This window comes from Sclerotinia sclerotiorum, genomic scaffold (genome assembly GCF_000146945.2).
Source record: "Sclerotinia sclerotiorum 1980 UF-70 scaffold_9 genomic scaffold, whole genome shotgun sequence".
Classification (NCBI taxonomy): Eukaryota; Fungi; Ascomycota; class Leotiomycetes; order Helotiales; family Sclerotiniaceae; genus Sclerotinia; species Sclerotinia sclerotiorum.
In genome coordinates, this window is record NW_001820827.1 from 768,697 (window position 1) to 794,126 (window position 25,430).

Here is a 25,430-nt window from a genome sequence, read left to right on the forward strand (position 1 = left end):
ACCGAACACAATACAGACGAAATGGACAACAAGAGACATCCCAGTTCGTTCCAGCAGCTGGAGAAGCTAGGAGAGGGTACATATGCTACTGTGAGTTCAGAAAGGAATCCTGAGATCCAGGTTTTTGTAGCACGACTTATTCCCGAGATGTTATTCCGATATGTGCTGTTTCTGCGGCGCATTTGTGTATGTTCCTCGAAACTGACTCATACAAGGTTTTTAAAGGTAGAAATAGACAGACGGGTGAACTTGTCGCTTTAAAAGAAATCCACCTCGATTCCGAAGAAGGCACACCATCGACTGCGATTAGGGAAATCTCGTTGATGAAAGAGTTGAAGCACGAGAATATCGTCAGCTTACACGATGTCATACATACTGAAAACAAACTCATGCTTGTCTTCGAACATATGGACAAAGATTTGAAGAAGTACATGGATACATCAGGAGACCGAGGAGCTTTACCACCTCCTACCATCAAGTCATTCATGCATCAACTTCTTAAAGGAATTGATTTTTGCCACCAAAATCGAGTCCTTCACAGGGATTTGAAACCTCAAAATCTTCTCATCAACATGAAGGGCCAACTTAAACTTGCGGATTTTGGTCTCGCGCGTGCATTTGGTATTCCAGTCAATACTTTCTCCAACGAAGTTGTTACTTTATGGTATCGAGCCCCAGATGTCCTCCTTGGAAGTCGAACCTACAATACCAGCATTGACATTTGGTCTGCGGGATGCATCATGGCAGAGATGTATACAGGACGACCGTTGTTTCCTGGTACAACCAATGAGGATCAATTGGTACGGATTTTTAGAATCATGGGTACACCTTCTGAGCGAACATGGCCTGGAATCTCTCAATTCACCGAGTATAAGACAAACTTTCAAATGTATGCAACTCAAGATCTACGAGTCATCTTGCCTCAAATTGATGCGGTTGGTATCGATCTTCTTCAGAGAATGTTGCAATTGAGGCCAGAACTGCGAATCAGTGCACATGATGCTTTGAGCCATCCATGGTTCAACGATCTACCAGGGGCAATGAGACGTCCACAAGTACAACAGGGACAGATGCCGATGCAGAGGGGATATGCACCACAAGAGGTAGCACAGGGAGGATACCAGCAGTATTGATAGATTTCTTTTGGCATTGCGGATTTATGATACCTCTATCATTAAGGAAAGGCGTTAGACAGGATGGCATGGAGAGAGAGACTCGGGTGCGTGCGCTTGGTAGCTGGTTATGACCCATGATAATGAATTTTTTTTGCCTTCGAATGCATGCTATATCTATATACCGAGTCCATCTCTATACCATAGAACATGCTTTCCAGACTTCGATATCTCCGCTGGGCCCACAGGCTCGTATTCGACACTTATGTTGCATATCTGAAGCCTGGGCTGTGCAAACTTGTCACCACTTAATGTTTCTTGGCTCAACAATGCCTCTCCGAAATATATAGCTACGTGCGCAACTTGAGTTTGGGTTCGTACAATTGAATAAACATGCCATGAAGTGTTAAACTAACCTCGAAAATTTATGTACAGCATCAGAGCCTCGACTCCAGTGCGGAAGTCAAGTTATTGTCCAAAATAACGATTTCATCAAAAAAAAAAATATATCCCATTGGATTTAATCGAAATAAGAGGCCCTAACCGATCCCTAAGGCTGCTGGATTATTAAGTTACTCATTGAGAGCTCAAGGGCAGAATCACTTTCTTCCTGTACTGCTGTATGATGAAATTGGCTGAAGACCATCTACAGGAGGAGTGTAGAGCGAACCACGAAGATTTCACTGTGTTGTTAGAGTTTATGCTACTAGTGATGCAACTCGCACACATCTCCGTACTCGTCATAGAACAAATTACGGTATATTTGGGTAACCTAATACTGGTTTAAATAAATCAAATGTATCTTCTAGTACCTAGGGACTCAAACACAAACCATGGAGTACATACAATCAGATCCACATTAAACAAGAACCTGCAATATACACTTCATTTCTGCTGTTTGGCCTGCAGGTCAAAGTAAAAGAATATCCCGCGAGATCGTTTTTTCTTTCGATCACTCCCATAGTACCAGAAAGATTTTCTGGTGAGTCTTTTCCTGATTCTACGAGTTATTGATGGCTTTGCTCCGGAGGTGAATTCAAGCCTCCCTTTAATTGCTCTTGTGGATTCCTGAGCCAGAAGAATGTTCCGCTTCTGAGTAGAGCCAATATTCTAAGCTATACCATTCAGTTGTACGCTAGTCTAGTCCTGTTGAGCATAGCTTCTACCATATGAGTCTACTGTATCTACAGCTTCTTCGGTGTCAACTTTAATAGTTTCATTTCATCCGAGAGGCTCGTCTTCGTTCCGTGGAGATACATCTTACAATTGTTGGTTTTTAGAGGGCAAGAAAAATCCTGAGTCGATTACCTTTTTATTTGCAACTTCCGTAGAGTGACAAAGCTATCACCACAATGGGCATTGCCTCTGATTCTGGCTGTAAGATATTCGAATCGCCTGTTTGCTCACTCTTATTTCTGACAAATTATGTGGATGCGAAGTAAAGATATTGAAGAACACTAAGTTAATGGTCTTGGAATATGCAGGTCATAAAAAAATTACTGGGCTCTCTTGACAAGCTTAGAATTCACACAAATGCGCGGCTGATGGGTCCTTTCACAAGGAGGCCAGCACACACTCGAGTAAACTCCTGATACCCCGCTTGACCCCCGCCGGATACTGTTGCCATATCTCATATATAGCCTTGTTTACGACAACTATATCAGCAAGCTGATATAGGAAGCTCAGCACACCATTTAAGGGCATAGCAATAAATGAACTATTGTATTGAGACGTACCACTTGACTTGAGTTCTCCAAAGTGTCGAGGGAAATCGGCGATCGTGGAAAAAAACGATGAAGCCCAGAGTTAGGAAGTATCAAAAACGAATGCTTGGGGCGCGAGGAGATCGAAGACAATAAATTTCGGTAGAGTCGGCGGGGAAGTGATCACCATAGATATTCCGACTCAAAAATTGGAAAGTTCCGGCGAGGGCTGCATATTGATTCGTGCTAGACGTCCTGAACTGACGATGTACTAAAAAGGATACATATTGAAGGAATAGGTCACTTAAGAGAGTGTTAGACTGTCCAAATGATAGTGCGAGTGAGTGGACAAGGAGAAGCACTGGGGTTTAGTATATGGAGGATGAATCGGCACGTTTGTTACTCATGGCTTTTAGGAAACTTGATTTGGGAGAGGTGCTTGATACCTCGGAGGAATCTGTTTAGGATCTCTCATGCTCACGGAATTGTGACTACAGGCGACAAAACTGTTTGGAAAATTATCGAGAGGTACATCTTTGATAATGAGACTAATTATTCGAAAGTATTCTTATACTCGATCGGCCCGTAAGAGGAGGAAAAGGTTAAGTAATTGTATTATCTACGGCATAAATGGACTAAAAATTCCTAGAAATAAATGCTCAAATATATTGAACATTATGGGTGAATAGCTCATTATCACAAAAATGAGGACCATCGATGTCGATCTGGCGTAAGCAATATTTTGGCAGATCGTGGATGACTAGGTCTTTCGGGCAGACTCTCCGAGATACCTTGGCAGCAACTCTATTCGTATTTGCTCCTTCTTGTAAAGGTCCTAATGGAATCTGGAGCTCTTCCTTATTTTTTCTCCATAAATCATTAACGCTACAAGTCCGGGTAGGAATGCAATACAAATGAAAGCTAACAACGAATTGCCCCACCCTAGTCCTAAACGATCATACAAAGGTGGTCCAATGAGTGGTAGGATGGCAGCAAACAATGCACGAAGCACGCAGCACACAGCCACTGCCGAAGCTGCATGTAGCTCATGTACATCAACAAGATAATTCTCTGTGGGGAGTATCGACAATATAAAGCTAAAGCCCACGATCGCGGTACCAATAATTGGGACGATCCAATGGACATGCTTTTCCGCAGACCAACCGTAGAGGAAGAGACCGAGTGGGAGAACGATGGCGCCGAGGAGCATTAAGGGTAGTCGATGTTCGGGTTTGAGATAGCCTTCTTGAGACTTTTTGTATTTGATGTATCGGTCGGAGAACATGCCATAGAGTAGCATAGCTATGACATTTCCAGAGGCTGGCAGAAGTGAACCACATCAGTCTATATTCAGCGAAAGAACAGGAAATTCATACCTCTTCCCAGAAATGCAAGGCCTACGGGACCTTGACCAAGTCCGTAATCATCCTCTAGGATTGGAGTGAGTGTAGTGAGAATAACATAGGAGATTCCATAAACCAAAGCCGTGAAGAAAGATATGATAAACACAATCGGCGACAAGAAAAGCATTTTGATTGGCCTTAGCAAAGAGTCCTTTATATCGGCATGCTTCTCCGGACTTGTATATTTCGACCTCAGATTTTTGTTGCCTGTGATTTTGCGGAGCCGTTCTGTTTTCTGCTGCACTAATTTCACCTTGTATGTTTCCCTGAAAGTAAGAAACCCGAAGCAAGTCACTGCTCCCACAGCAATAACGACGATCCAGATGCTCCACCGCCAGCCCTTTGCTTCTGTTATATAAGAACCGACAATTGGTCCGGCGAATGGTCCGAGTAGTGGAAATGCAATAGCTACTGACATGGCGGTACCTCGATCTTCTTTCCTGAAGAGGTCCCCGACGATACTGGGCCCCAAGGTTACTGAGCAGACGACAAACCCGCACAAGAAACGAAAGGCAATGAGCATCGACATGTTGGTACTCAAGGCGCCTCCTGTGAGACACAGGATAAAGAGAATATTTCCAGCGTGATATACGGGCATTCGACCATAGAATTCAGATAGGGGTCCCACTAAAAAGGGTCCAACAGCTTCACCGAGTTCCCAAATCGACACGAGTAAAGTTGAGTATAGCTTGTTTGTAACGTGAAATTCCTCCATTACTCGTGGTACTGCTGGAACGATGGTGATAGTCCCCAAGTTACTATATTTGAACGCATCAGATATGTCATTGGGATGCATTTTGAAATATCGAATATCACCCTAGCTAGCACGTGGAGGAGGATTTGAGTGAAGACATCAACATACCATAACATGAACATCAATGCAGTACAGCTAACAATTGACCATTTTCGCCATAAGGGCCAATTGAGGGGGTGTTCGGGGTCATTTTCATCCAAGTCAACAACATTTTCATCATTGTCCAGAACATCGGCCTCCGTGGTCAAAACTTCTTGTTTGTCTGAGGGTACGGCAAGATTCTGGCCTACTTTTGTTTCCAATGCTTCCTCTTGTAAGGAAACGTCGAGAACTGGGTTATCCATTATCGGCTTCAAATGAAGTAGTGATTTAACTCAAGACAAGTGGCACAACTTGCCATCATTGCAGAGAAAATACTTTGTATTTGGGTCAACCAAATGTTGGAGTGCCCGAGAAAAAGCCGGCAATGCAACATCGAAACCTAGTCATCTAGACTTGCCGTTCAGCCCACCATTTATTTAACGATATGACGAACAAGCCGTAACGTTATGTCTTACACACGATTAGGTAGAAAGACTGCAAGCTTAAGGAAGGTGCTTTTAATCAATATCCGCCGTTCATATTACATGCATACTCCCTAATGTTTGAATTTCAAGCCCATAGAAATTTGACCGTCACTTCCGGGATCAAGGATCTTCACAGGTTCCTAAGACTTACATGGAGCATATGTAACTATAGATGCGAGATAGGTTTAGTCCCTTTGGGATGGGATGGAAGGGGTCCCAGATAGGATGATTCTGCGATCTGCGTATGACTGCTTGCCAGTGGCGAATCCAAACTTAATGAATAGCAGTGAACTCTCTGCTCCATAATAAGCCTGTAGATGGAATGTTTTCAAACTTCTTACAATATCAGTTCAACCTCATCATCACCATAGTACAGCGTGTCAAGCTAGAGGCTTGGAGATATTGGAGATACATTGACTTGTTCTTTACGCGGCGCGTGCACCCAGTGATCGTCTTGTAGAAAAGCTTGTAAGTAATGGCAACAGGGTTGATAGTCTAGCTAGCCAAAGTTGAATAACTCGGCCCACCAGGGCCTAAAAGATCTAAATGTTGGTGCCGGCAGATTTTTAATTCGACTATTGACCATGCCATTTTTTAGCGGAATCATGCGGCGCAGCTACCACACCTTCACTGGCCCCCCACAAATCCTTCCCTCTTATTCTAATAGAGGTGCTTGGAGAGGAAATAAACTAGCTATCTTTTTTTTTTTTCATTTGAGAAAATCTGTCGTTAAAGAAAACTAAGATAATTTAATACAAAACTAGGATAATTTGATACACTTTGTCCTTTTCTAGAAATAATCAATTCCAAATCTAATTTCAAAATCATAAGCAATATTTAATATAAGTATAAATACAAAATAAACAAATTAAAACTCGCTTCCCCTTTGAAATTTTCAATAAAATCAGTACATTCTACTAAATTCAAGAAAAGGTATTTTGAACACACAAAAGCCACTATAAAACCATATTAGGAAAGGTTATCAAGAGATAACTAGTTATTGCCTCTCTAGTGACCCAAGAGATGTAATGTTTGTCATTTTATTATGGGCAGGGGCCTGGAACAGTTGTGCGGGGACATCATGCTGTTTTACAACAGCCAGAGAAACATGCTACATAAACATATTTCAAAATGTGTCTTCGCTCACTGAGGAAACATTCTAGGTCGGGCAAGAACCGCCGTTGATCCAAAACAGAATGTATCGTGCTCTTCGCTCAAACAGCCCTTCAAGGGACGACTTTCCAGATGCCGAAAAATTCGTAAAAGTTCCCGAAAATCATGACCCAAAAAATGTTATTCGCAGGAATCTTTCGTGGTTTCTCTTCCTACTTTCATTGATAGTTAATGTCAGTCTTTTCGTCGTTATAACGATGAGAAAAGATGTTCCCCAATGTTTGGAAAGCTCGAAATTTGGTTTGTTGTTCCCTAACAATCGAGCCAGTCTCACTACATCAAAATACTGACCATTTAATTTCCAGCTGGATTGAAAAGAACAGTTCCAAAAGCATGGACTCCAAATAGTGGTGCCAATGAAACCGAGCAGGATGCGCTCTGGTACGAAACAAGCTATGATCGTGGTCAGATTGCTCTCGACGACGACTACGCGAAGGGGATGGGACTTCCCAGAGCTCAGCGATTTCCTTGGGACCAATCAAAAGGAATTTATCTTATAAATGCATATCATAACATACATTGCGTCGTAAGTTCATCCTTTGATGAGCCCACAGGGAGAAGTCTAAAGCTAATGAACAAACTAGAAAACCATTCGAACGTCAGTGGTGGAGTTTCACAACGACGTGCCACAGAGCTCGCCATATCTTCATGTCGTACACTGCTTGAACGTACTTCGCGATGAAGTTATGTGCAATGCTGATGATACTCCACGATACACAGGATTTCAAGAAAACCAGAAGAGCGGCTTAGGACAAGTCCGTATGTGTCGTGATTGGAAGCAGCTGGAGGCCTGGGCTGATGAGCACACTGCCTGTTGGAGACACGTTGGCGAAATAAGAGAGGATGGATTCCGCGAATTGGACAGATACCGTTTCTGTCCACCTGGGTCGCCTTATGAAGAGATCTCTAAAACTGCATGGCTTCGTCCAGGCCAGAGCATCGAATGACGTGGGTTAATAGCGCAGCGTTTTAATGTAAATATGACCTAGATCTCATGATTTCTGAAGTGATTGTTATGTTCCCTCCGCCAAGTTGATTTGGAAACATCTGTGACACAGCGTATGACCACCACCCCCTCACAGTATCTGATCTGACAAGCTGCTCATCTTGCGTCTTTTAATCGCCAAGTGATGCATTAAATCCACTCAAAGCGGCATTGAGAACCGGCACTGAAACATTCTAGCCTTATCCTAGGTCAAAGTAGTATATGGAGGAAAAGTTGAAATATTTTTGGCAGTAGAAAAAGTGCACAGCTGTTTATTCCACGGGATAGGTGAGCGGCTCCCGAAACCAAGACTTCACACTATCATTTATTGTTCTTAAGGTTACGAGGCAAAAATTTCAGTGTCAGGACGGTTTACTATAAGAAATTAATGATGCAAAATTTTCTTTTTCATTCTCGTAATCGTCAACGCAAGTGCCCCTCGGCCATGACGCCCACATTCCTTCATCTGCTCTACCACCACAATCCCGCATTCCTCCAGCAAGATCGATTCTAGTCCATCCAAATCCTTTACGCCCTCTTGTATATCCCCTTGTACAGACTTAGTGCTTGAGATCTGCTTGTGGGACAGGCTCGACCGGCCCGCCGTTGGAAGCAGGGAGTGCGGTATCCCAATCACTCAAAGGGTTTCGAACGTATTCGGTGTCTCGCTTTGAGGAAATGGCTTCAATTGACTGGGTCGATGGATATCTAACATACTCCAAATCCCGTTCTAGGCATCAATTAGTCTTCATTGTCACATTCAAAGGGCATGAGCTTACGTGTGTAGACTTTGACTGGTGCAGCAGTGATGAGTGCACACGCGGAGAAGAGGCACAAAAGTCGGAGTATTATTGCCATGTTGAAAAGTTTGAGTTTAGAGACGAACTTGGATGAGGGCGTTTGTACCGAGATTTCAAAACTATAGGGTCTAATATAAGCCTTCGGTAAGAAGGAAACCAAATAGCAAAGGAAGACTTTCCACCTGGAGAGATAGTCCCCATAGTACCCCAACAAGAGTTATGTTGCTACCATCCACCAGGGAAAATTCTCTTGCTGCTTTTTGGCGACCTAGTCTGAGACTGGAAGGTATGGTAGATCACAATATATTGGTTTAAAACTTAGCAATTGTTCAAGAATGTATCCATGGATTTCTTCCAATATTGACCCCTTTGAGGTGCAGTCCATTACGTAGGCCGTTCTGCAATACGACGTAAATTCGTTCCTTTGTTGGCGATAGATACGCATGTAAACCATGGAATACCCAGATGTAGTAATGTATTGTAACATCCCCCACTCGCGTGAAATACGCTAGCACGGGAGCTAACCGTAGCTGCAAGCCACCTCCGTTGAAGATTTCCGAACGCCCATGTCGAAATCATTCCGAGACACGGACTTGTGAGAAACTCTTGAAGAAATACATTTTTAAGACTTGTGCATGCGCCCCTAGCAATGAGATGTGTCGTTGACAAGGGGCAGATGAGACATTTGATGACCAAAGCTCATAAGTGGAGACGCATCTTCCAATGATAAGCAATAGATTGACCCAGAGGTCTGGTTCAGAGTGGAGGAGAGGTAAGTGCGCTTGTAAGTCAATCTAAAGCTTCTTCGCAACGCACACGATTCTAGGAATACATAAAGCCGCGCCCACTGTAGACTCCTGATATCCCTGCTGTATCAGCTCATAAAACTTGTTTGCCGCGTCTACCTTCCCCATCTTCACTAAACTAGACGCAAACTCATCCATTGTTAGGAGATGTTGCTCGTTGAAAGCTCTGGTCAGACGATCTTCATCCCCGAAGTACTGCATTTTCACATCCTGGAAACCTGCTTCTTGCAGAAAGTCTGGCAATTTCACCGTCCAGTCGTGCCTGCCATTTGCCCATGACATTTCTCTGATCTGCTCTAGAGCCGGCGTTTGGAGCTCGGGATTGGATTTCTTGACGTGCATGTTAACACAATCTAACTCGTCCCACTGCAAGTATCCTATTCTATATTAGCAGATTGATTGGCTGGATTTGTCGACGACTCTAACCTCCAGGTTTCAACATCGTCAAGAGCTTCTGAATAAAAGACTGGGGGTTGCCGTTAAGAACCAGTACAAGTAGCCGCACGTGAACATAGTCGTATTTTCCAACCATATCGTCTGGCAAATCTGTGAAGATATCCCAGTGCCTGACAGACACATTTGAAGGTAGCCAGCTTTTGTGGGGGGCTTGGCGCACATCATTGTCGAAGCCGTGGAGTTGAGCTTGCGGAAAGTCGCGAGCAACATCCAGAAGCCAGGCGCCGGTACCTGTCGCCACATCTGCAACAACGCTTTCATTGGATAATTGAATTGAAGGGTGTACCACAAATTGAAGGGCTTCCTTCCAAAGATAATACTGGAGATTGAGACGACAGGCTGCGATATGGCTACGATCTCCCAACACGTAGCCATGTCCGTCAGCCAAACTCCAGTCCACCTTTGAAGATTCTGACATGGTGATCGTTACGGATGGTTAGACGGAGATAGGAATGATGAAGTGATACAGCATTTACAAAATCTTCAAATAGCAAACCAAATCATCACCCTTTAAATATAAGTGGAATACGGATGGCCGGATAAGGAATATCCGCAGGCTGTCTGCACTGTGCCGCAATTCATTTCACGTTTTCTGTCAAGTGCATATACCACATACCCTCAAATTTAATGTATTTATTGTGATTGGCTACTTATATTTCGACTTTATGTATCCATGATATTAATATATTTCGAAAAGAGGAGGTATCTTGTATTTTTGAGCAAGTGGGATAGGCAAATGATGGCTATCGAAATATGATTTGAATTTTATGCACGTTAATAATGATTCCATAACTTTTTAATCCTAGCGTCCTCTCCATATGAAACACTGAAGGTTTTAATATACTCTGTAGATTCTGCAGCAGAATTTCTGCTGGAGAAATATCGTCGCACCAATGATCGTTCGTCACCCGTAGTAGCAAACCATCTTTAACTAACCGTAAGACTACCACTACGGTTTGCCCGAAATTCTAGTATGTGTTTGTGCCGGTCGTTGTGGGACCAGAGGTAATTCGAATCCGTCTTCCACGTGTGGTAGCTTGTACACGTGTCCAACATGCTCAGAGGCAACGAAGCTGCCACCAGAGTGCGATGATTGCGAAACCTTCTTTGTCACCAGAATCTCGGTGTCTGGTGCAGTATTGTCGTGGGCTCGAGAGCTCGAAGTTCCACGTGATCGTAGGGAATTAATTCCTAGAAGGCTCACCACGCTGGAGAAGGGGTTGCGAAATGGTGGTCGAGCTATGAGGTAATGAAGAGTGGGGAGACAGGCTGCTATCAACGCTACGCCACTCTCAAGGCTACTGTAATATAATAGAATCGTGAGAGTTACTATCGGATAATATCAGTATAAGTCAACGATGCTGGAAAGCACAACTTACAATCAACATCTGTATGGGCAGCATAGCCACCATCAGAAATTTCTAATTGAACCTTCAACCTTATAATAGCCGCAACCAAAGATCTAGAAGATATCAGCCAAGCTCCATAACAAGGGGCAAGTAACTTACCCAGCAGCCAGAAAAAATATTCCTGTAATATAAAGCTTTTGAGACCATTGCATTTTCAGCCTCCACACCTAGTACTGATCAGCAGAGTGTACATAGAAATAAAGGAAACGGGACTAACCACAGGCATCGGCAGAAGCCAGACTATCGCATCTGTTATAAGATCCGATATCATGAGACCATCCAGCCTCATGTTAGTATTACATTCCATGATAAACATCAACGGCTTCCAGGGGTTTGTAAAATGAGTCCCACAGCCAAATATCGTTGCGAACCAGAAAGCAATTGTCCAGAGTGAGCAGATCACTATGAGCACCTTGGTAATGGTATCAAATGTGGTCCCCTTGTTGACCACGAACAGGCGACGGTACAAGAATATCGCACTGAGCTTAATCAAACCATTGGCCGGGATCATTAGTAACCAGATGATCCAGTCAAGCTACCACCGTGTCAGCAACTGTACTTTTCGTTGATGCCATTAACTTTCTATACCAGTTCCACTAATGTTTGTGCTGGGACAATCTCTGTCAGTTGTGTCTCCGGGGTAGCATTGGGCAGCTGTGGCGTAGGATATCCAAGGCTATGTTTCGCAGCTCCTATTCCCCGCGTTAGGCCTACGAACGCAAGTAGTGGATAAAACCAACCGTAGATAAGACATATACTCATTCCAATGACGAAGAACTAGTAAATATGTATCAGTAGAAGTCCTTGTTTGAAATATTACATTCTTACCAAAGCTACAAGAATTGTGTAGTCATCTAGACCAAGCTTAGCTTTCTGGTAGGAACGAAGCCAGAAACGAAGGGCCACAACGATAATCCCTACAACGGGAAGAGTGATTCCTGCAGAGAGGACTTCTCCCGGCCCGATGAAAGAGATGGCAAGTTCGTTAGCAGACATAGCTCTTCCTTTTGAAGCTAAATTCGGTTGAGGAACAGGTAATAATCAGATGTAGTTGATGGAGTGAAACACGTGGAAGAAAAGTTTGCTCGAAGAGTGTAAATAAGAGTAAAACCGGGCAGCATCACAACTACTTCACAGAATATGACATTTTATGCGGCGATGGCCTCAGCCAAACTTCATAACCAACTTGATAGACATTAAAGCCAGGGTATTGAAACTTGAAGATTGCCCAATACTGCTGTGCCTCTCCAAATTACATGGTGTGAAATATCAAATGCCTCCACGCCGCTAATAAACATAAGCGCAGGGTGTGAATGCTACGCTGAAGAAGTTGTTACAATATGTTTTCAAGGGAGTGAAATTCGACAGTGTGCGAATATGACAGTGTGGGTTAATTAAGTACTAAGCTTTGACTGCGAGGGTGTGCTTACCCTAGTCCGATCACAGCCTTGCATTCTTGCGCCTGATAAGACAACCCACTTCGAGCTGTATTATCACCAAAATTTGGTGAAAATCTGCGCTCGTAGATATTAATGTAGTGTTGAAGATGATGAATGATGCTTTTCAAGTAAAATGAACACCACATGTAGAAAGTCCCTAGGCTTACATGGCCAAAAATACTTTTTGGTGTGATTTTTGTGGATAAGTTGGGATCGACTGCGATTACCCATGAATCCACCCACAAACTTGCAATTGCTGAACCACTCCATAATTTCTGATTTTATCCTCCAAACTGCGAAAAGAATTACGGCAAGTTCGTGATTGGATATTGGTGATTTACCTGCCTAGCTAGGTGAATTCAGGACATGAACAGGATAGGTGAGATTCTGGTGATGACTACTAAACACCATCGAATGAAAGGCTTTTCTGCGCATAAGATACCATCACAGAATCGAAACCCTTTCAGTTTACCCGCAATTCCAATGGAATAGCGTGAGAGACGAGCCACTCTAGCTCAATCAGTTTCGCAACTAGATGCGGTTGTGGGTTTGGCTCATTTCTTCCCTCGACATGCATTATCGCTTGTTTATCGCTATTTTTGTATTGAATACTTACCCCCTTCGTGTCAGCTAAAGCTCATAACTAATAAGATAATCATTAAGGTCCCGGTCTTCCAGAGGAGTTCCTCACGGTTGTCAAAATACTTACTAGCCTATTGGATGGAGAAAGGTGGACAATCTGGTGTATTTAAAAGATTCTGTGCCCTTCTTGCAGCATCAGTCGAGCCTATAGAAATGGTGGTCAATTCCAGTGTACGTAGTTTAGATGGGTAAGTATTGTAAGACATTTTTTACCCACATATTGCTGTTTTTCTGTCTTTCGATGCTTTAATCAACTCAGATAGATATTGAGTTGTTCCCCCTCAAGATTTCGAATCTTGAAGTTTTTGATGATTTCAACGAAATTTCAACGAATTCATGATTTTGAAGCCTTTAAAGCTTGTGTAACCTTTCTGAATCACTTCAGAAATCACTTCAGAATAAAATTTTGAATAAAAAATTGAAGATTTTGATTAAATTTTACTAGAAAAATGAAAATTTACAATACTTTAACCACCTAGATTTCACTATACAAATTTTCAATCAGGGTGATGATATTATTGGTCAAAACCCCTGTAAACGAGGAAGCACGGTCATTTTTTTGGTGTGTCTTACAATACTTTCCCCAGCAACCTCCGTAGGTTGAGAGTCACATCTAACAAGTTCGTAGTTAATCCAGGCATCCGTCCTGTCACACAGCAGATGCACATGAACATGAACATGCCCTTGGTAAGGTGAGGTCATTTCAGCTGTTCACCGCCGAAGCCTTGATCTTTTCGGCAATGAGTTTTGTTATTCTTCATGATCAACCGAAAGGCCTTTCTCATTTTTCTCAGGTGCATCTAAGTCCGTACAACCTTGCCGGATCGGTGTTTCACATATGATACTGGGTAGACCTCTCAACTGAAAAGAGGCTGAGCACCGTTATGTTTTGAACCTTGAGATTGTGTTTATAGTATTCCAATCAATTTTATCACGGCATTCACACCCGGTCCAAATGCCAAATCCTCCAAATCCTGTGATTATTGCCATGCTCCAATCAGGTCATTATTTAGTTAAGACAACCTACCCCTTATAGTTTACCATCACGTTCTGTTTCCCACATCCACTGCAAGAGAAGAGGTATGTATTAAGCCGGATGCAAGGCGACTGTGTGCATTCATGGACTTCACATTGCGCTGCTGCGTATTTGAATCTTTTTCATCACAATACTCATCTCCGCATCCATCACTACCATTCGCGGGGTAGTAATCTTCTTCCTCCCCTACAAAGGCACCTCAATTTTGGATGGCAAACGCTAGACACAGGCGTTGATCTTTCACATCCAGAGTCAGGTGCAACGCCCGTCTGGCTCGCACGATCGCAGTCCTCAACCTTTTGCTATGTAGGACGATTATGGCCACGCCGCCATATTTGGGCTCTGTGAAGGATTCGCACAAAGGTGTAAGAACGCCGCCAGGTGAACTTACTGTATCAAAGGGCTAATTGTTTTGAACTATATAAAGACGCTAATCTTTCGAGCTAAGATTGATGCAAGTCCATCAGCGTTAAGAAAAACTGCAATAGTCTCAATAGTCGAACCACTCAGCCTAGCAGCAGCTGAAGCTACACTAACTTGCCACTGACTATCTGAAAATTGTGAACTCACTAGTTGCGTCCAGCTGTGGAGATTCCAGCCGCGGTATCGCTCCCTATTATCATAACTCTGACTTGAGCGATCATTTTTCCATAACCCCACCTCGTGTGTCTATCCTACCATCAAAATTATGGGTTGAGATCATCTTACACTTTGCATGCAAGCATAAATTCTCATCATTGCATATGTCACTACATGCCCACACTTTTGCACCGCACAGTGAGCAATGAAGACTTCATGATCTCTGAGTGTTTTCTGACAGGACCATGATACTTTCTGGTCTAGTCATCTTGAAGGCAGGTCATGGCCGGAATGCCAAGCTCATTGCCAGATGGGAGAAAGGATAATCTTGAGTCCAAGATCTAGAGCACCAGTTTTAACCATGGGACATCGTACTCTCAACGCATACTAAAATGCTTAAGGAATGGTTACAGAGGTCTCATTCCAGTGGAGACATCACAGTCGTCCCATGATGGGACGTCATGTAAATTTAAGATGAATAACAATCTTGAATTGAAGTCTATTCGTGGCACATTTGGCTAATGGATTGATTTGAATTAGTCGATATCTTCAAAAGTGAGACAATGGCCAATGACCTTTGTAACGTAATATTAATTCATATTATATAAGTACCCCAAGCCAAAATTATCCTCGTGGAATCCCAATACAAAATCGCCTTTCCCATTAGCTTCTCCCATGGAAGCTTGGAATATCATCCAGTCTTCTGACAAAAGACTGCGAATGCCCAACTCTTTAAGAACCGAATAGTAAAGCATCAGCTCTAGCGCTTAGAGTGATACTTCAATGAACTTGTTCCGAATCATCTATAACCATAAAAATCGTACATTGCGCATGTCCTCCGAATTTGACATCTTCATCACAATTTCAAATCCAAATTAGGTGACTACACCTTACTCCGCATCGACCTAACATCAAGCCAACCTCGTCTTTCCATACCCATCACCACTCAATTCCCTCACAGGGTGAGACACAGGCATTTCAAATTTATGCTCCGGAGCATACATTTCAAAAGCCGTCGGTTCCTGTGGCTGAATCTGCGCATAATCCGCCGATGATGCAACCGCTGTCATTTTTTCGTTCATATTCACATCTGATGGATAAACCGTGTAATCGCTTTTCTTTGCTTGTCGCTTTCGCCGCCAGAAGAAAAGTCCTGCCGCTAATGCCAAGAGCGCTATTATCGTAATGCCGATCCCAATTCCTGCTTTTGCTCCGCCGGAAAGACCGCCCGTTGGTGCATTATCATTATTCGAATTGGCGGCTGAAGTTGGAGATGTAGAAGCTGAACTAGTGTTGGAGCTAGCATCGGAAGAGGCGGTCGGACTTGATGCAGCTGTCGTGGTGGCAGCACTGCTATCTGACGAAGTAGTTGGAGTGGATGTCGCCGAGGTTGAAGTCGTAGTTGACGTCGTCGAATACAATCCCAAGGTTATCGGCGTCGCACGCTGAGTCTGCTCCACGGTGAAATGCGGACTATTGGCACCTGCACCACCCGTGGAGTCTGGTTTCAGATCAAACCAACACGGTGACCCACCTAACCATCTGAAGTTTATGGGTGCAGTACCATTGTAGGCTTTGACTGTAGTTTGAGCTTCTGTAAGACAAAATATGGGTGAGTCTCCATGTTCCCCATACCGTTATTTAGTTGGAGCTTTATGATGAAAACTTACCAGTGATTAATGGAGCTGTAAGATCCGAAGCATTTTGGCAGAAAATCCAAAGTTGGGGTTCAGGGAATAGAGATGTATAGGTTACATTAATCGTATCGAGATAGTTGACTGTAAGATCTTTCGGTGGATAAAGAAACACAACTCCATGGTCATCGGCAACAGCATATCCTATGCTCCACCATAAGGAAAGAAATGTGAAGATGTAATGGCGTGAGCAATGCATCCTGATGATTGCAAAAATTCGACGTCCGAGTTTTAGTTTCACCGAAGGTCAAAATCATTCAAAGATTCCATGCCGGGTACGTGAAAGATTTGAACCTCGTGGGAAATGTTGCACGAGGGTATGAGCCTCATAGATTCGAAGGCTAGGCCTATGCCCAGACCACATAGATGGGATATATGGGATCCTTTCCTTGCTGCCATGCAAATCTCATCTAAAGAGTGGAGATCTGATACTTCATCCTCCTGTCAACTTTCTTCATGAGGGAAAGAACGATAAGGATATGCATTTTGTGTCCCAATCCCTCGAAAATTGGTTCTTGATTGGTTTAGCGAATTTTATTTTGGGGTACATTTTTATATAAAGAGTGGGATAATGCACGGTTAGCTGTTTTTTAATTGGCTGATGTCAATCTAGCCAATAGTTTTCCGAAATTAAGCTTATTCTTCCCACATCCCCCTGTCTCATCACCAACTTTCTCATCTCATCTTCTCCTCATTTCATCACCTCATGTAAGATTTATGTTTCGAAGGGTTACACCGCCTCAAATGTGAAGCTTGTATGCACAACTCGGCTATCACACTCTCTGCTTCAAAAGGAACTGAACACGTGCTCAGCAGCACGGACATGGTGTTTGTTAGGTCGAAGTGGAGATCATCTCTCATCAAACAGGATTGTGAAAGATGGATGATCAGACGGCGTTTAATGATGAAAGCATGGCCATATTTTCACAGAGCCCGCATTTGCCAAGTCATTACCGCCAAGGTTGCAACACTTGTGACATAGGCAGCAACTGCAAATGCTCCTTGGATATCCTTTTCCAACATTGTCCAACAGATCGCAAATCCTATCCCTAAGATTGAGGAAACAATAAACATAACGGTCACAGCCAAGGACGTATTTAGTCCTTCCACAAAGTGTAATCCCCAGCCTAGGTTGTCGTTGAGACTGTTCGCTTTAAAAGTGATCGGTTCAATCTTCCTGCGGGGGATTCGCTGGAGGTAAAAACTTGAATTGACCTGAGATATTGCAGAACAATTTTGGAAAAGATGCAACATGTGCTTTGGACCTATAGGCGGTACCATTTTCGAGGATAGTGGAGGTACGAAGTCATATTCATTGGTTGTCGACGGAAGATCGTTGGGTTTGATATGATCAACATAATCATCCGGGCAGGCTTCGAACTGCGCCAAGTCAGCAAAAGTCATGTAACATGTAAAAATTCTTTTTAGGGGGGTTGGGGGGGTTGAGAAAATTTTTTGCGTTAAACAGCCAGTCTGTAAGAAGCTTTACACGTCGTTGGTCAAGTTCTAGACGTATACTTCGCCAATGCTTTTTGTGTCGACGACTGCGGCTATCACTGTTCAACCTAATCCGAAAAAAGTCGCCCGGAACTTAGAGGGAAACGAAATACCAGGAAAGGGAATATCATACACCTATAAACTCGATTTTCTCAAGTTTGAAAATCAACCAATCTTTCCACGTTTTTTCCTTAGAATAGGCCTGTTTGAGAGCCTTAAAGAACGTTTTGTCGGTCAAGGGATTCTGTTCGTCGTCCTTACAAACGTGAAGTGGCTTCAGGTGAGTTGCATATGGTCTTTTCTTCATGCATAAATGAAGCCAGCGGCATTTATCGACAGGAAGGCATACTGTGCTTTTTTTAGAGCTCGATTGCACAAATACTGGTAGGGACGTCTGGCGAATTCTGGGAATTATTCTGGAAATGAGATTTAGACCGATTTGGGGCTTTCTAGGAGCCCAATTGTTCGTCCTCCCTGGCTGCCTTGTTATCTGTGCTTGGGTTATGTAGCCTGCTTGCATCAATTCTTTTGCGAACTCTACGATCGCACCTTCCTGGCCTGGCCACTCGCTGAAATCGTCATAAGAGGTACATCCGCATTTCTAGTTGGTAGTACAGTGTTAGCATGAAGTTGGAGCTTTAAGTACACATTTAGATGGATTGTCCTTACACATTTCCAAATCATGCGTCGAGTGCCTCTTAGTGAATCAGAGTTACCACCGAAAACTCTTTTCAGGCTAGAAATTATCTTGTCCTTGATAACATAATTTTGTGAGCTCGATTTTGCTAGATCGGAAAATAGTGTTTCGAATGTGATCTGCGGCCCGCTGCTGTGATGTTCGTTATTGATTTTGTGGGTTTTTGGCAAATATTCTCTCTTCTCCTTGATACCAGTCGTTAAAAACTTGTCGATATTTTTAGATCGAACTTCCGAATCATTTAGAAGCGAAGATGAAGATGAAGTTATTGAGCGTCTGAAGGATCTTCCGGATCTTTTCCTGCCTATAGCATCCGCTTCCAGTTTTGGAATTTGTCCGAATCGTTCCTGGGAGAATAGCTCAGGTTCATGCTGGTATACGCGTCTCCACGTTTTCAAAGCATAATTTATGCAGAAACTCGCCTCCGCAGGAGAATATATAACCCAAAAGTATTCTCTATATCCAATACATATTAGGTGATCTATACGATGCCAATCCGGCACTTCCCATGGATTTCTTTTTATCACACGAAGAGATGGAGGCTGTTGAAAAATTTGCAACAGCAAAATGAATCTGGGTATCCTATCCAAAGGCAGTTTTGAGGTACGCTCAACGTCAAAATTGGGTGTATCAACGAAACTATTGGATGTGTCATGGTAGTCGATATCGAAAAAAGCTGGATGCTGGAAGAATTGGATTTTACCGTATTTTCTGTCGAGTGGGGAAGATCTTTTAGCCTCTGCATATATTTTGACTTGTCCAAAGTGGGTATTCATACCTATGGCGCCACAACAACTCGTGCACATAAATTCCGCAAAAGTCCAAAAGATACTCAATTGGAAAGGCTTGGCCTATTTGGGCATTGTAGAAGAGCAAAAGAGGATAAAGAGAACCTGAAATATGGATTGGAAGTGGTGGATTAGTAACGCGGCGTAGAGCATTGTTCATCCGCAGAATCTGATCTGAAATCGGCAGAGGTCTTGGAATAAGTGCCTCTTCATGTACTAGCTGTATGAAGCTGATCACTGGTCCCCAATACCCAATGTCCATGCTATGTTTGGAGAATTTTTTGAGAGGCACACAAAACCTATGAGCAAGATAACCATCCGATAGAATCAAGGAAATTGTATCGAAGACCCAATTGACGGCTTCGTGTTCAGTCTCGAGAAAAGCGTCCGCCGTCTCGTCAGTGGTGACGTATAAAACCTTCAAGTTGTGCGGAGAATGGTGTCCATGTTGGAATTTCAGCAACGATATGACTTGCATTTTGTCCGCATGATCAGAGAAAATATCACTCAGGCCGTGGCAAGTTGAAAGCGATCGTGAAATATCATTCAACTCCTGGCGTATTTCTTCATTGCAGCCGCCAGATGTAGCATCTAGAGGTCCTACGTTCCCAGCCCATGGTCCAAGCAGGAAACTGGATCTAGAGGACAACGGTGTCCGTGGCTCTGAGTGAGGAGGTGTCCACCATCCCTCTTCTGCTGGAAAAGTTGCGGACAAACTAAGCCTTTTCAATGAATTGGTAACATCGTCCAAAAGAACTGAAAATGATTGTCCTCCGGCGTCAGGAGTAGCAGGTCGCGGACCCAGTTCTAATTGGTTTCCTTTCTCTCTATTTCCTCCGATCGAAGAACTGCTGTTGTGATAATTTCGTGATCTAGATTGCGATGCCAAAGTCTCTTCGTAGTAATCGACCATGAAACCCACATTTAAATCATCAAAATCATATAAGGATCCATCAGGGGAATTCAACCATCTCAAAAAACTATGAGAATTCGATAACTCTTCTCTATCAGGAAGGATCCGCGGCACCTCTTTCGAGTCATCTGGACCTCCATCCCACGATCCATCCTTAAATTTCCGGATAATTCTCTGCACCGATCGATACATCCTGAACAGTGAAAAATTAGATCTCGACAATTCTTCGACTTCGAATGCACTTCATCGACCCTCAATAATCTCACCCCAAAAATCCAAACAGTGATCCACAGAATTCCGCAAAAGATATAACCACAACACACTCAGCATCAGCAGATCAGAAGCCTAAATAAAACCATAAGCCACCGAGGCTTTAAGGTTATGGTTAGGCTCGACACAGCCTTATTCGGTATGAAACTGAGTATGACATTGTCATGCCGTGTAACTATCTACACAGCCCTCGAAATGCCACCACAATTTCAGCTTTATCTCCTTATCGGCTTACAACAATCTCAACCACGGAAATACATATGATGAAAACAAGAAATATTTTTGAATACAAAATGCACAGCATCAAAAAGCTCACCAAAGCTCCGAACTTCGGAATCTTCCAAACTTCCAGATCTTCAGACCTCGGAATCCTTCCAAACTCAGATTTTCAAACCTTTCAACTCTTCAAATCTGAAAGTCTTAAAGTCTTCAAGCCTTTTTCAAGTTCTAAAGTTAGAATTTGAATTACTAGTAACTTTAAGGATATTAATTATAAGATAGAAAAGATTACAGACAAGGGTTTGTATTTGAGATATAAATATTTATATTAATAATAAAACACTATAACTTGAGTCTAATACTCTACTTTTGGACCACCCCCCTTTTGGGCCACTTTTCCCCACCAAAAATGATGAAAATCAACATTTATAAATTTCTTATAAAAACCTTATTTTTTATAAGATTTTAATTATATGTTTATTGGAAATCTTACAACTCTTAAACAAAATAATAGAATTTTAAATAATATATACCTAAGAGTAGATCTATACCTTTAGGTTTTGTAGAATAATCATTTTGTCTTATTTATTTTTATAAGATAAAGTAAATACCCTATAGGGATCAAATACCCCAAGTAGGGTACAGGTGACCATGCTTGGATGGTAGGTAACCACGTTATATTTCCAGATCCAGGCTTCCAAATTAATGTTTCTAAGATCTGAAGTTTTCATATGCCCTTTGGAAGAAATCTTGCTGTGACTGGTATTTTTCTACTAGAGTTCTTATAAGTGCATCCCTTTTCTCCTTTGCCATTTCATAGAATGACAATTTTTAGGGCTTTGATGGCATCGATTACACGACTCGGGATTGCCATTAGTCTGACGACTGGAAGTATCGTAACTCCTACTTTGATAAGAATCTCATGTTAGAGATATTCCTTCACATTCACATTTTTTACATTCACAATCACCTAATCCACCACATTTAATTGGAGTCAGATAAAGCAGTCTTGCTCTAGTAGCATGTTATCCCCGACTCTAAAGCCGCTGTTCACTTCACAAGGAATCGCTTCAGTAGACGCTGGCCTACGAAGTGTCATTTCTCTGCAGTCTCTTCAGTCTAGAAGCGGTGGCTCAAACCGCTCCAGCAAATCCAAAGATTCAAGAAACCCAATTAAAAAGGGTGCAAACGCAAATAAGAATATTGACGCATCATCTAATACCATCTAATATGGAACTACGAGAAAGAATATCTGAAAGTTAAGCCTTTTCATTATCCTAAACCTCAGAGAAAAATACTGTTGGACCATTGTCTGTTAAACCGGGCGACCACATCGCGATTATAGAAATAGATAGCGGTTACACATTCAAATGCTGATGACATACAAAAAGATCTGGAGCCAGGAAATATTAGGGTCAGGGGGAGGTGAGAGTCTCCGATGAATTTCCTTATGAATAAGTCGAACAGTTATTTATCTCAATCCTCAAGCGTATTATAGATACTTTCTATTGTACTTTGGCACAGGTGCACAGGTGTACAATAAGATATGCTCTTTGTCCCGTGAGGAATACGAGAGCAGTTAGGATGAATCTCTATACTATTGCGCTATCATGACCTCCATATAAATCCCAACATACTGTCTACCCAAAGGAAGGAAAACGGAGACGATTAGACTGAAATACAGTGAAAGTAGGTGTATCCAGAGAGCTAGAGATAATATATCTAACCTCCCAGAAAGGAAAAAGAACCTCCAGCTTCTATTTACATCTCGTTCTTTTCAACCTAGCTATTAATATCTCTACCAACTTATATTTCACTCCTCATCATCTTCTTAACCTGTTATAAGATCTTACAATAATTGCAACGCGTTAGATACGTTTTCTCAAAAATTCGCATCTCGAGCTTTTATCTGAACCATCTGTAATAAAGGTATCCTATGATTCACATAGCTCAGGCACCCTTTCTCAAACTTAATATTTCATCTCTATGGCTTTAATCTCACATCATCAGTCTGCTGATTTGCTCTATCTGTTCACTCTCTATTCCTTTTTGTCTTATTTACATTTCTTTTACAAGGTTTGGTCACTGCTACACACACATTCTCTGCTTACTTTCGAAGATAGTATCAATGTAATCTTAAATTGATTTCAAAAGTCCAAACAACGCCCTCAAAAGAGTAGGACGAAAAGTCCTGTACATCTTATATAAACACCTCAACCTCAAACTCCAGTTAAGAAAATAGAAAATAGAGGAGAGAAATATAAAATCTTGTGGCTAGTGCTGTAGTTAATCTACTAAATCTAAAGATATAAAATCTTCAACTCGAATAATATTTATATGGAGCAAAATATCATATCAAACCATGATAAAATAAAATAAAAAAAGCTTGATTCATTCCTCGATACTAATTGAATGAATTGTTAATCGAGCATTCACAATTCCTCATATCATCCATCCCAGGTGATTATAAGCTCTTTGCATTTAACCAGTCCCTCAATTTCCGTTCAGACTTCGGCCCTCCGCAACACTCTACAGCTCACTGACTTTCCTATGTATCAATCCATCATTCATCGGAGTCCACCCCATCTCAACCTCCACCTCACAAACTCCATCTCAAGCATCAATGCTTAAAAAGTTGCTTATGATACTCTGCTTTTGCCTGTATTGAATTTATGGATTAGTTTCTTTCTTCTTCCCCCCCCCCCCCTTTAACACTCCCGTCAATCCTTACACATCCCCAAAAATCAATAAAGAAAAGAAGAAGATAAAAGAGAGAAAAAACCATACATCATGACCCTTTTTCTCAATCTTATCACCAACCACCTCAAAAGCCGCACATGTCCTCTTGCTAACTGGAGCTGCGGAATCTTTTACCGTATCTTGGGTTTGAAATAATATTTAGCTCATTCTCCTTCTTTTTCTCCTTGCTCCGAGCTTCTATATTAAAGCAAGAAAGAGAAAGAAAGCAAGGGGAAGAGTTATAGAAATTTGAATAAAAGAGTAGGAGGAGATGGAGAGAGTTATAAAAACTTAAATCGAAGGGCAAGAAGAGATATCGAAGAGAAGGAAAGAAAAGAAATTCCAAAGAAGTCAACACACTCTTATGAACCCTCTCCTCCACCCCCTTTTCCACAGCCCGAGTCTTCTCTAAAATGTATTTTCCCGCATGTCTATAATATCAAACGTTATTATTAGTAACAAAAAAAAAAAAAAAACTCATCATCTATTCCATTAAGTTCGAATTCATGATTATACAACGGATATGAATCTCCGCGAAAAAAAAAAATTCTCCAGAACTTCATTTACAAGCTTCTGAAGTGCGAGTAAAAGAAGGGAAAATTAATTGCTTGAAAGAGAGTATAGGGTATAGAGATGGGAATAATAATGAAGAGAGAGAGTGGGGGGAGGGAGAATATCAAGCACAAAAACAAAACATATAAACTATACACCCTCTACATCCACTCTCCACAACAAACAAATTGAAATGAGAAATAAGAAACAAAAGAAGGAAAATATAATCATACGAACTTAATCGTATCCATATTTGTAATCTTATATTTGCGTGCTGTTGTTTTTCCTATTTTTATTTTTATCCTTTTCGAGTAATTATTTATTTCGATTTCCTTATTCTTTGGGGTATAGCTTCAATCTAAGCTTTACTTTACTTCTGACTTCAAACCCATATACTTCGTTCGTTCGTACGTTCGTTCGTTTGTTCGTGATTATCGGATTAATTATCCGTAATCTAATGATCGAATGGAGATGGAGATGGATATGATTGTGATTTAGGCTGATGTTCGTTGAGTAAGTATGTAGGGAGGTATATATGTATTTTTTTTTTCCTTTTCCGTATTGTCTTTTATGTATTTAGGATTGCTGGATATTAATTAACTACTAGGTATGTATGTATGTAATAAAAGAAGTTCTGAGAGCTGAAGAATGAAGAATGAAGAGGGTAATGTATTTATATTTAATGTGTGTTTTATATTGTGAATCTATGTTATACACAAGTAAAGTATTTAAAAGTCTAAAAATATTAATAAATATCTCTCTTCTCTTTCCTCTTTCCACTTTCCTCACTCTACTTCCCCCTTCCCCCTTCCTCCTTCCCTTCACAAAATACACTGCCCCCCTTCTTCCCCATCCATCCATTCTCACTCTATCACTCTATTATTCTATCTCCTCCCTATCCCCTCCCTATCCCCTTCCATCCTTCTTCCTCCCTTCTCCCTTCTCCTTTCTCCCTTCCCTCCCCCTTCCCACCACCAAATCCCAAACCCAACAAACTTTCACAAATCATACACACACATATCCCCCCTCCCCACCCCCAAAAAATAAGAAATATAAAAAAAGCCCATCAAAACCAACCCTAAAAGTTCCCCTATCTTTCAAAACAATCTTTATCTAAGTTCAAGATACCTACCATACCTTACCTTATCTTACCCGTATCCGTCCCAGTCCTCTAATTACTTCCTATTACAGAATTGAG

At 41.9% G+C, this 25,430-nt stretch overlaps 12 protein-coding genes across 12 annotated transcripts; 5 read left to right on the forward strand and 7 right to left on the reverse strand.

Annotated features, from left to right (window-relative positions):
• Positions 1 to 21: 21 nt before the first annotated feature.
• Positions 22 to 1,133, forward strand: SS1G_07226 (negative regulator of the PHO system; the record flags this gene model as incomplete). Its single annotated transcript, XM_001591730.1, has 2 exons — positions 22 to 90; positions 216 to 1,133. 2 exons carry the CDS (start codon positions 22 to 24, stop codon positions 1,131 to 1,133), a joined length of 987 nt encoding a protein of 328 aa, XP_001591780.1.
• Positions 1,134 to 3,519: 2,386 nt separating this feature from the next.
• Positions 3,520 to 3,882, forward strand: SS1G_07227 (hypothetical protein; the record flags this gene model as incomplete). Its single annotated transcript, XM_001591731.1, has 2 exons — positions 3,520 to 3,545; positions 3,762 to 3,882. 2 exons carry the CDS (start codon positions 3,520 to 3,522, stop codon positions 3,880 to 3,882), a joined length of 147 nt encoding a protein of 48 aa, XP_001591781.1.
• Positions 3,883 to 4,165: 283 nt separating this feature from the next.
• SS1G_07228 (hypothetical protein) lies at positions 4,166 to 5,316 on the reverse strand (the record flags this gene model as incomplete). Its single annotated transcript, XM_001591732.1, has 2 exons — positions 4,166 to 4,976; positions 5,081 to 5,316. The coding sequence occupies 2 exons, from the start codon at positions 5,314 to 5,316 to the stop codon at positions 4,166 to 4,168; spliced, it is 1,047 nt and encodes a 348-aa protein (XP_001591782.1).
• Positions 5,317 to 6,734: 1,418 nt separating this feature from the next.
• Positions 6,735 to 7,658, forward strand: SS1G_07229 (hypothetical protein; the record flags this gene model as incomplete). The annotated part of the gene is made up of 3 exons (XM_001591733.1): positions 6,735 to 6,951; positions 7,017 to 7,237; positions 7,296 to 7,658. The coding sequence occupies 3 exons, from the start codon at positions 6,735 to 6,737 to the stop codon at positions 7,656 to 7,658; spliced, it is 801 nt and encodes a 266-aa protein (XP_001591783.1).
• Positions 7,659 to 8,256: 598 nt separating this feature from the next.
• Positions 8,257 to 8,554, reverse strand: SS1G_07230 (predicted protein; the record flags this gene model as incomplete). The annotated part of the gene is made up of 2 exons (XM_001591734.1): positions 8,257 to 8,426; positions 8,476 to 8,554. 2 exons carry the CDS (start codon positions 8,552 to 8,554, stop codon positions 8,257 to 8,259), a joined length of 249 nt encoding a protein of 82 aa, XP_001591784.1.
• Positions 8,555 to 9,290: 736 nt separating this feature from the next.
• SS1G_07231 (hypothetical protein) lies at positions 9,291 to 10,176 on the reverse strand (the record flags this gene model as incomplete). The annotated part of the gene is made up of 2 exons (XM_001591735.1): positions 9,291 to 9,679; positions 9,729 to 10,176. The coding sequence occupies 2 exons, from the start codon at positions 10,174 to 10,176 to the stop codon at positions 9,291 to 9,293; spliced, it is 837 nt and encodes a 278-aa protein (XP_001591785.1).
• A 531-nt stretch (positions 10,177 to 10,707) lies between these two features.
• Positions 10,708 to 12,163, reverse strand: SS1G_07232 (predicted protein; the record flags this gene model as incomplete). The annotated part of the gene is made up of 5 exons (XM_001591736.1): positions 10,708 to 11,087; positions 11,138 to 11,220; positions 11,267 to 11,334; positions 11,882 to 11,944; positions 11,996 to 12,163. 5 exons carry the CDS (start codon positions 12,161 to 12,163, stop codon positions 10,708 to 10,710), a joined length of 762 nt encoding a protein of 253 aa, XP_001591786.1.
• A 1,269-nt stretch (positions 12,164 to 13,432) lies between these two features.
• Positions 13,433 to 15,189, forward strand: SS1G_07233 (predicted protein; the record flags this gene model as incomplete). The annotated part of the gene is made up of 5 exons (XM_001591737.1): positions 13,433 to 13,436; positions 13,886 to 13,940; positions 14,285 to 14,328; positions 14,858 to 14,947; positions 15,128 to 15,189. 5 exons carry the CDS (start codon positions 13,433 to 13,435, stop codon positions 15,187 to 15,189), a joined length of 255 nt encoding a protein of 84 aa, XP_001591787.1.
• Positions 15,190 to 15,774: 585 nt separating this feature from the next.
• Positions 15,775 to 16,756, reverse strand: SS1G_07234 (hypothetical protein; the record flags this gene model as incomplete). Its single annotated transcript, XM_001591738.1, has 2 exons — positions 15,775 to 16,457; positions 16,534 to 16,756. 2 exons carry the CDS (start codon positions 16,754 to 16,756, stop codon positions 15,775 to 15,777), a joined length of 906 nt encoding a protein of 301 aa, XP_001591788.1.
• A 725-nt stretch (positions 16,757 to 17,481) lies between these two features.
• SS1G_07235 (predicted protein) lies at positions 17,482 to 20,644 on the reverse strand (the record flags this gene model as incomplete). The annotated part of the gene is made up of 5 exons (XM_001591739.1): positions 17,482 to 17,937; positions 18,188 to 18,655; positions 18,724 to 19,207; positions 19,530 to 19,644; positions 20,257 to 20,644. 5 exons carry the CDS (start codon positions 20,642 to 20,644, stop codon positions 17,482 to 17,484), a joined length of 1,911 nt encoding a protein of 636 aa, XP_001591789.1.
• A 371-nt stretch (positions 20,645 to 21,015) lies between these two features.
• Positions 21,016 to 21,186, forward strand: SS1G_07236 (predicted protein; the record flags this gene model as incomplete). The annotated part of the gene is made up of 1 exon (XM_001591740.1): positions 21,016 to 21,186. The coding sequence occupies one exon, from the start codon at positions 21,016 to 21,018 to the stop codon at positions 21,184 to 21,186; it is 171 nt and encodes a 56-aa protein (XP_001591790.1).
• Positions 21,187 to 23,561: 2,375 nt separating this feature from the next.
• SS1G_07237 (predicted protein) lies at positions 23,562 to 24,483 on the reverse strand (the record flags this gene model as incomplete). Its single annotated transcript, XM_001591741.1, has 4 exons — positions 23,562 to 23,600; positions 23,729 to 23,820; positions 24,041 to 24,111; positions 24,470 to 24,483. The coding sequence occupies 4 exons, from the start codon at positions 24,481 to 24,483 to the stop codon at positions 23,562 to 23,564; spliced, it is 216 nt and encodes a 71-aa protein (XP_001591791.1).
• Positions 24,484 to 25,430: the final 947 nt, after the last annotated feature.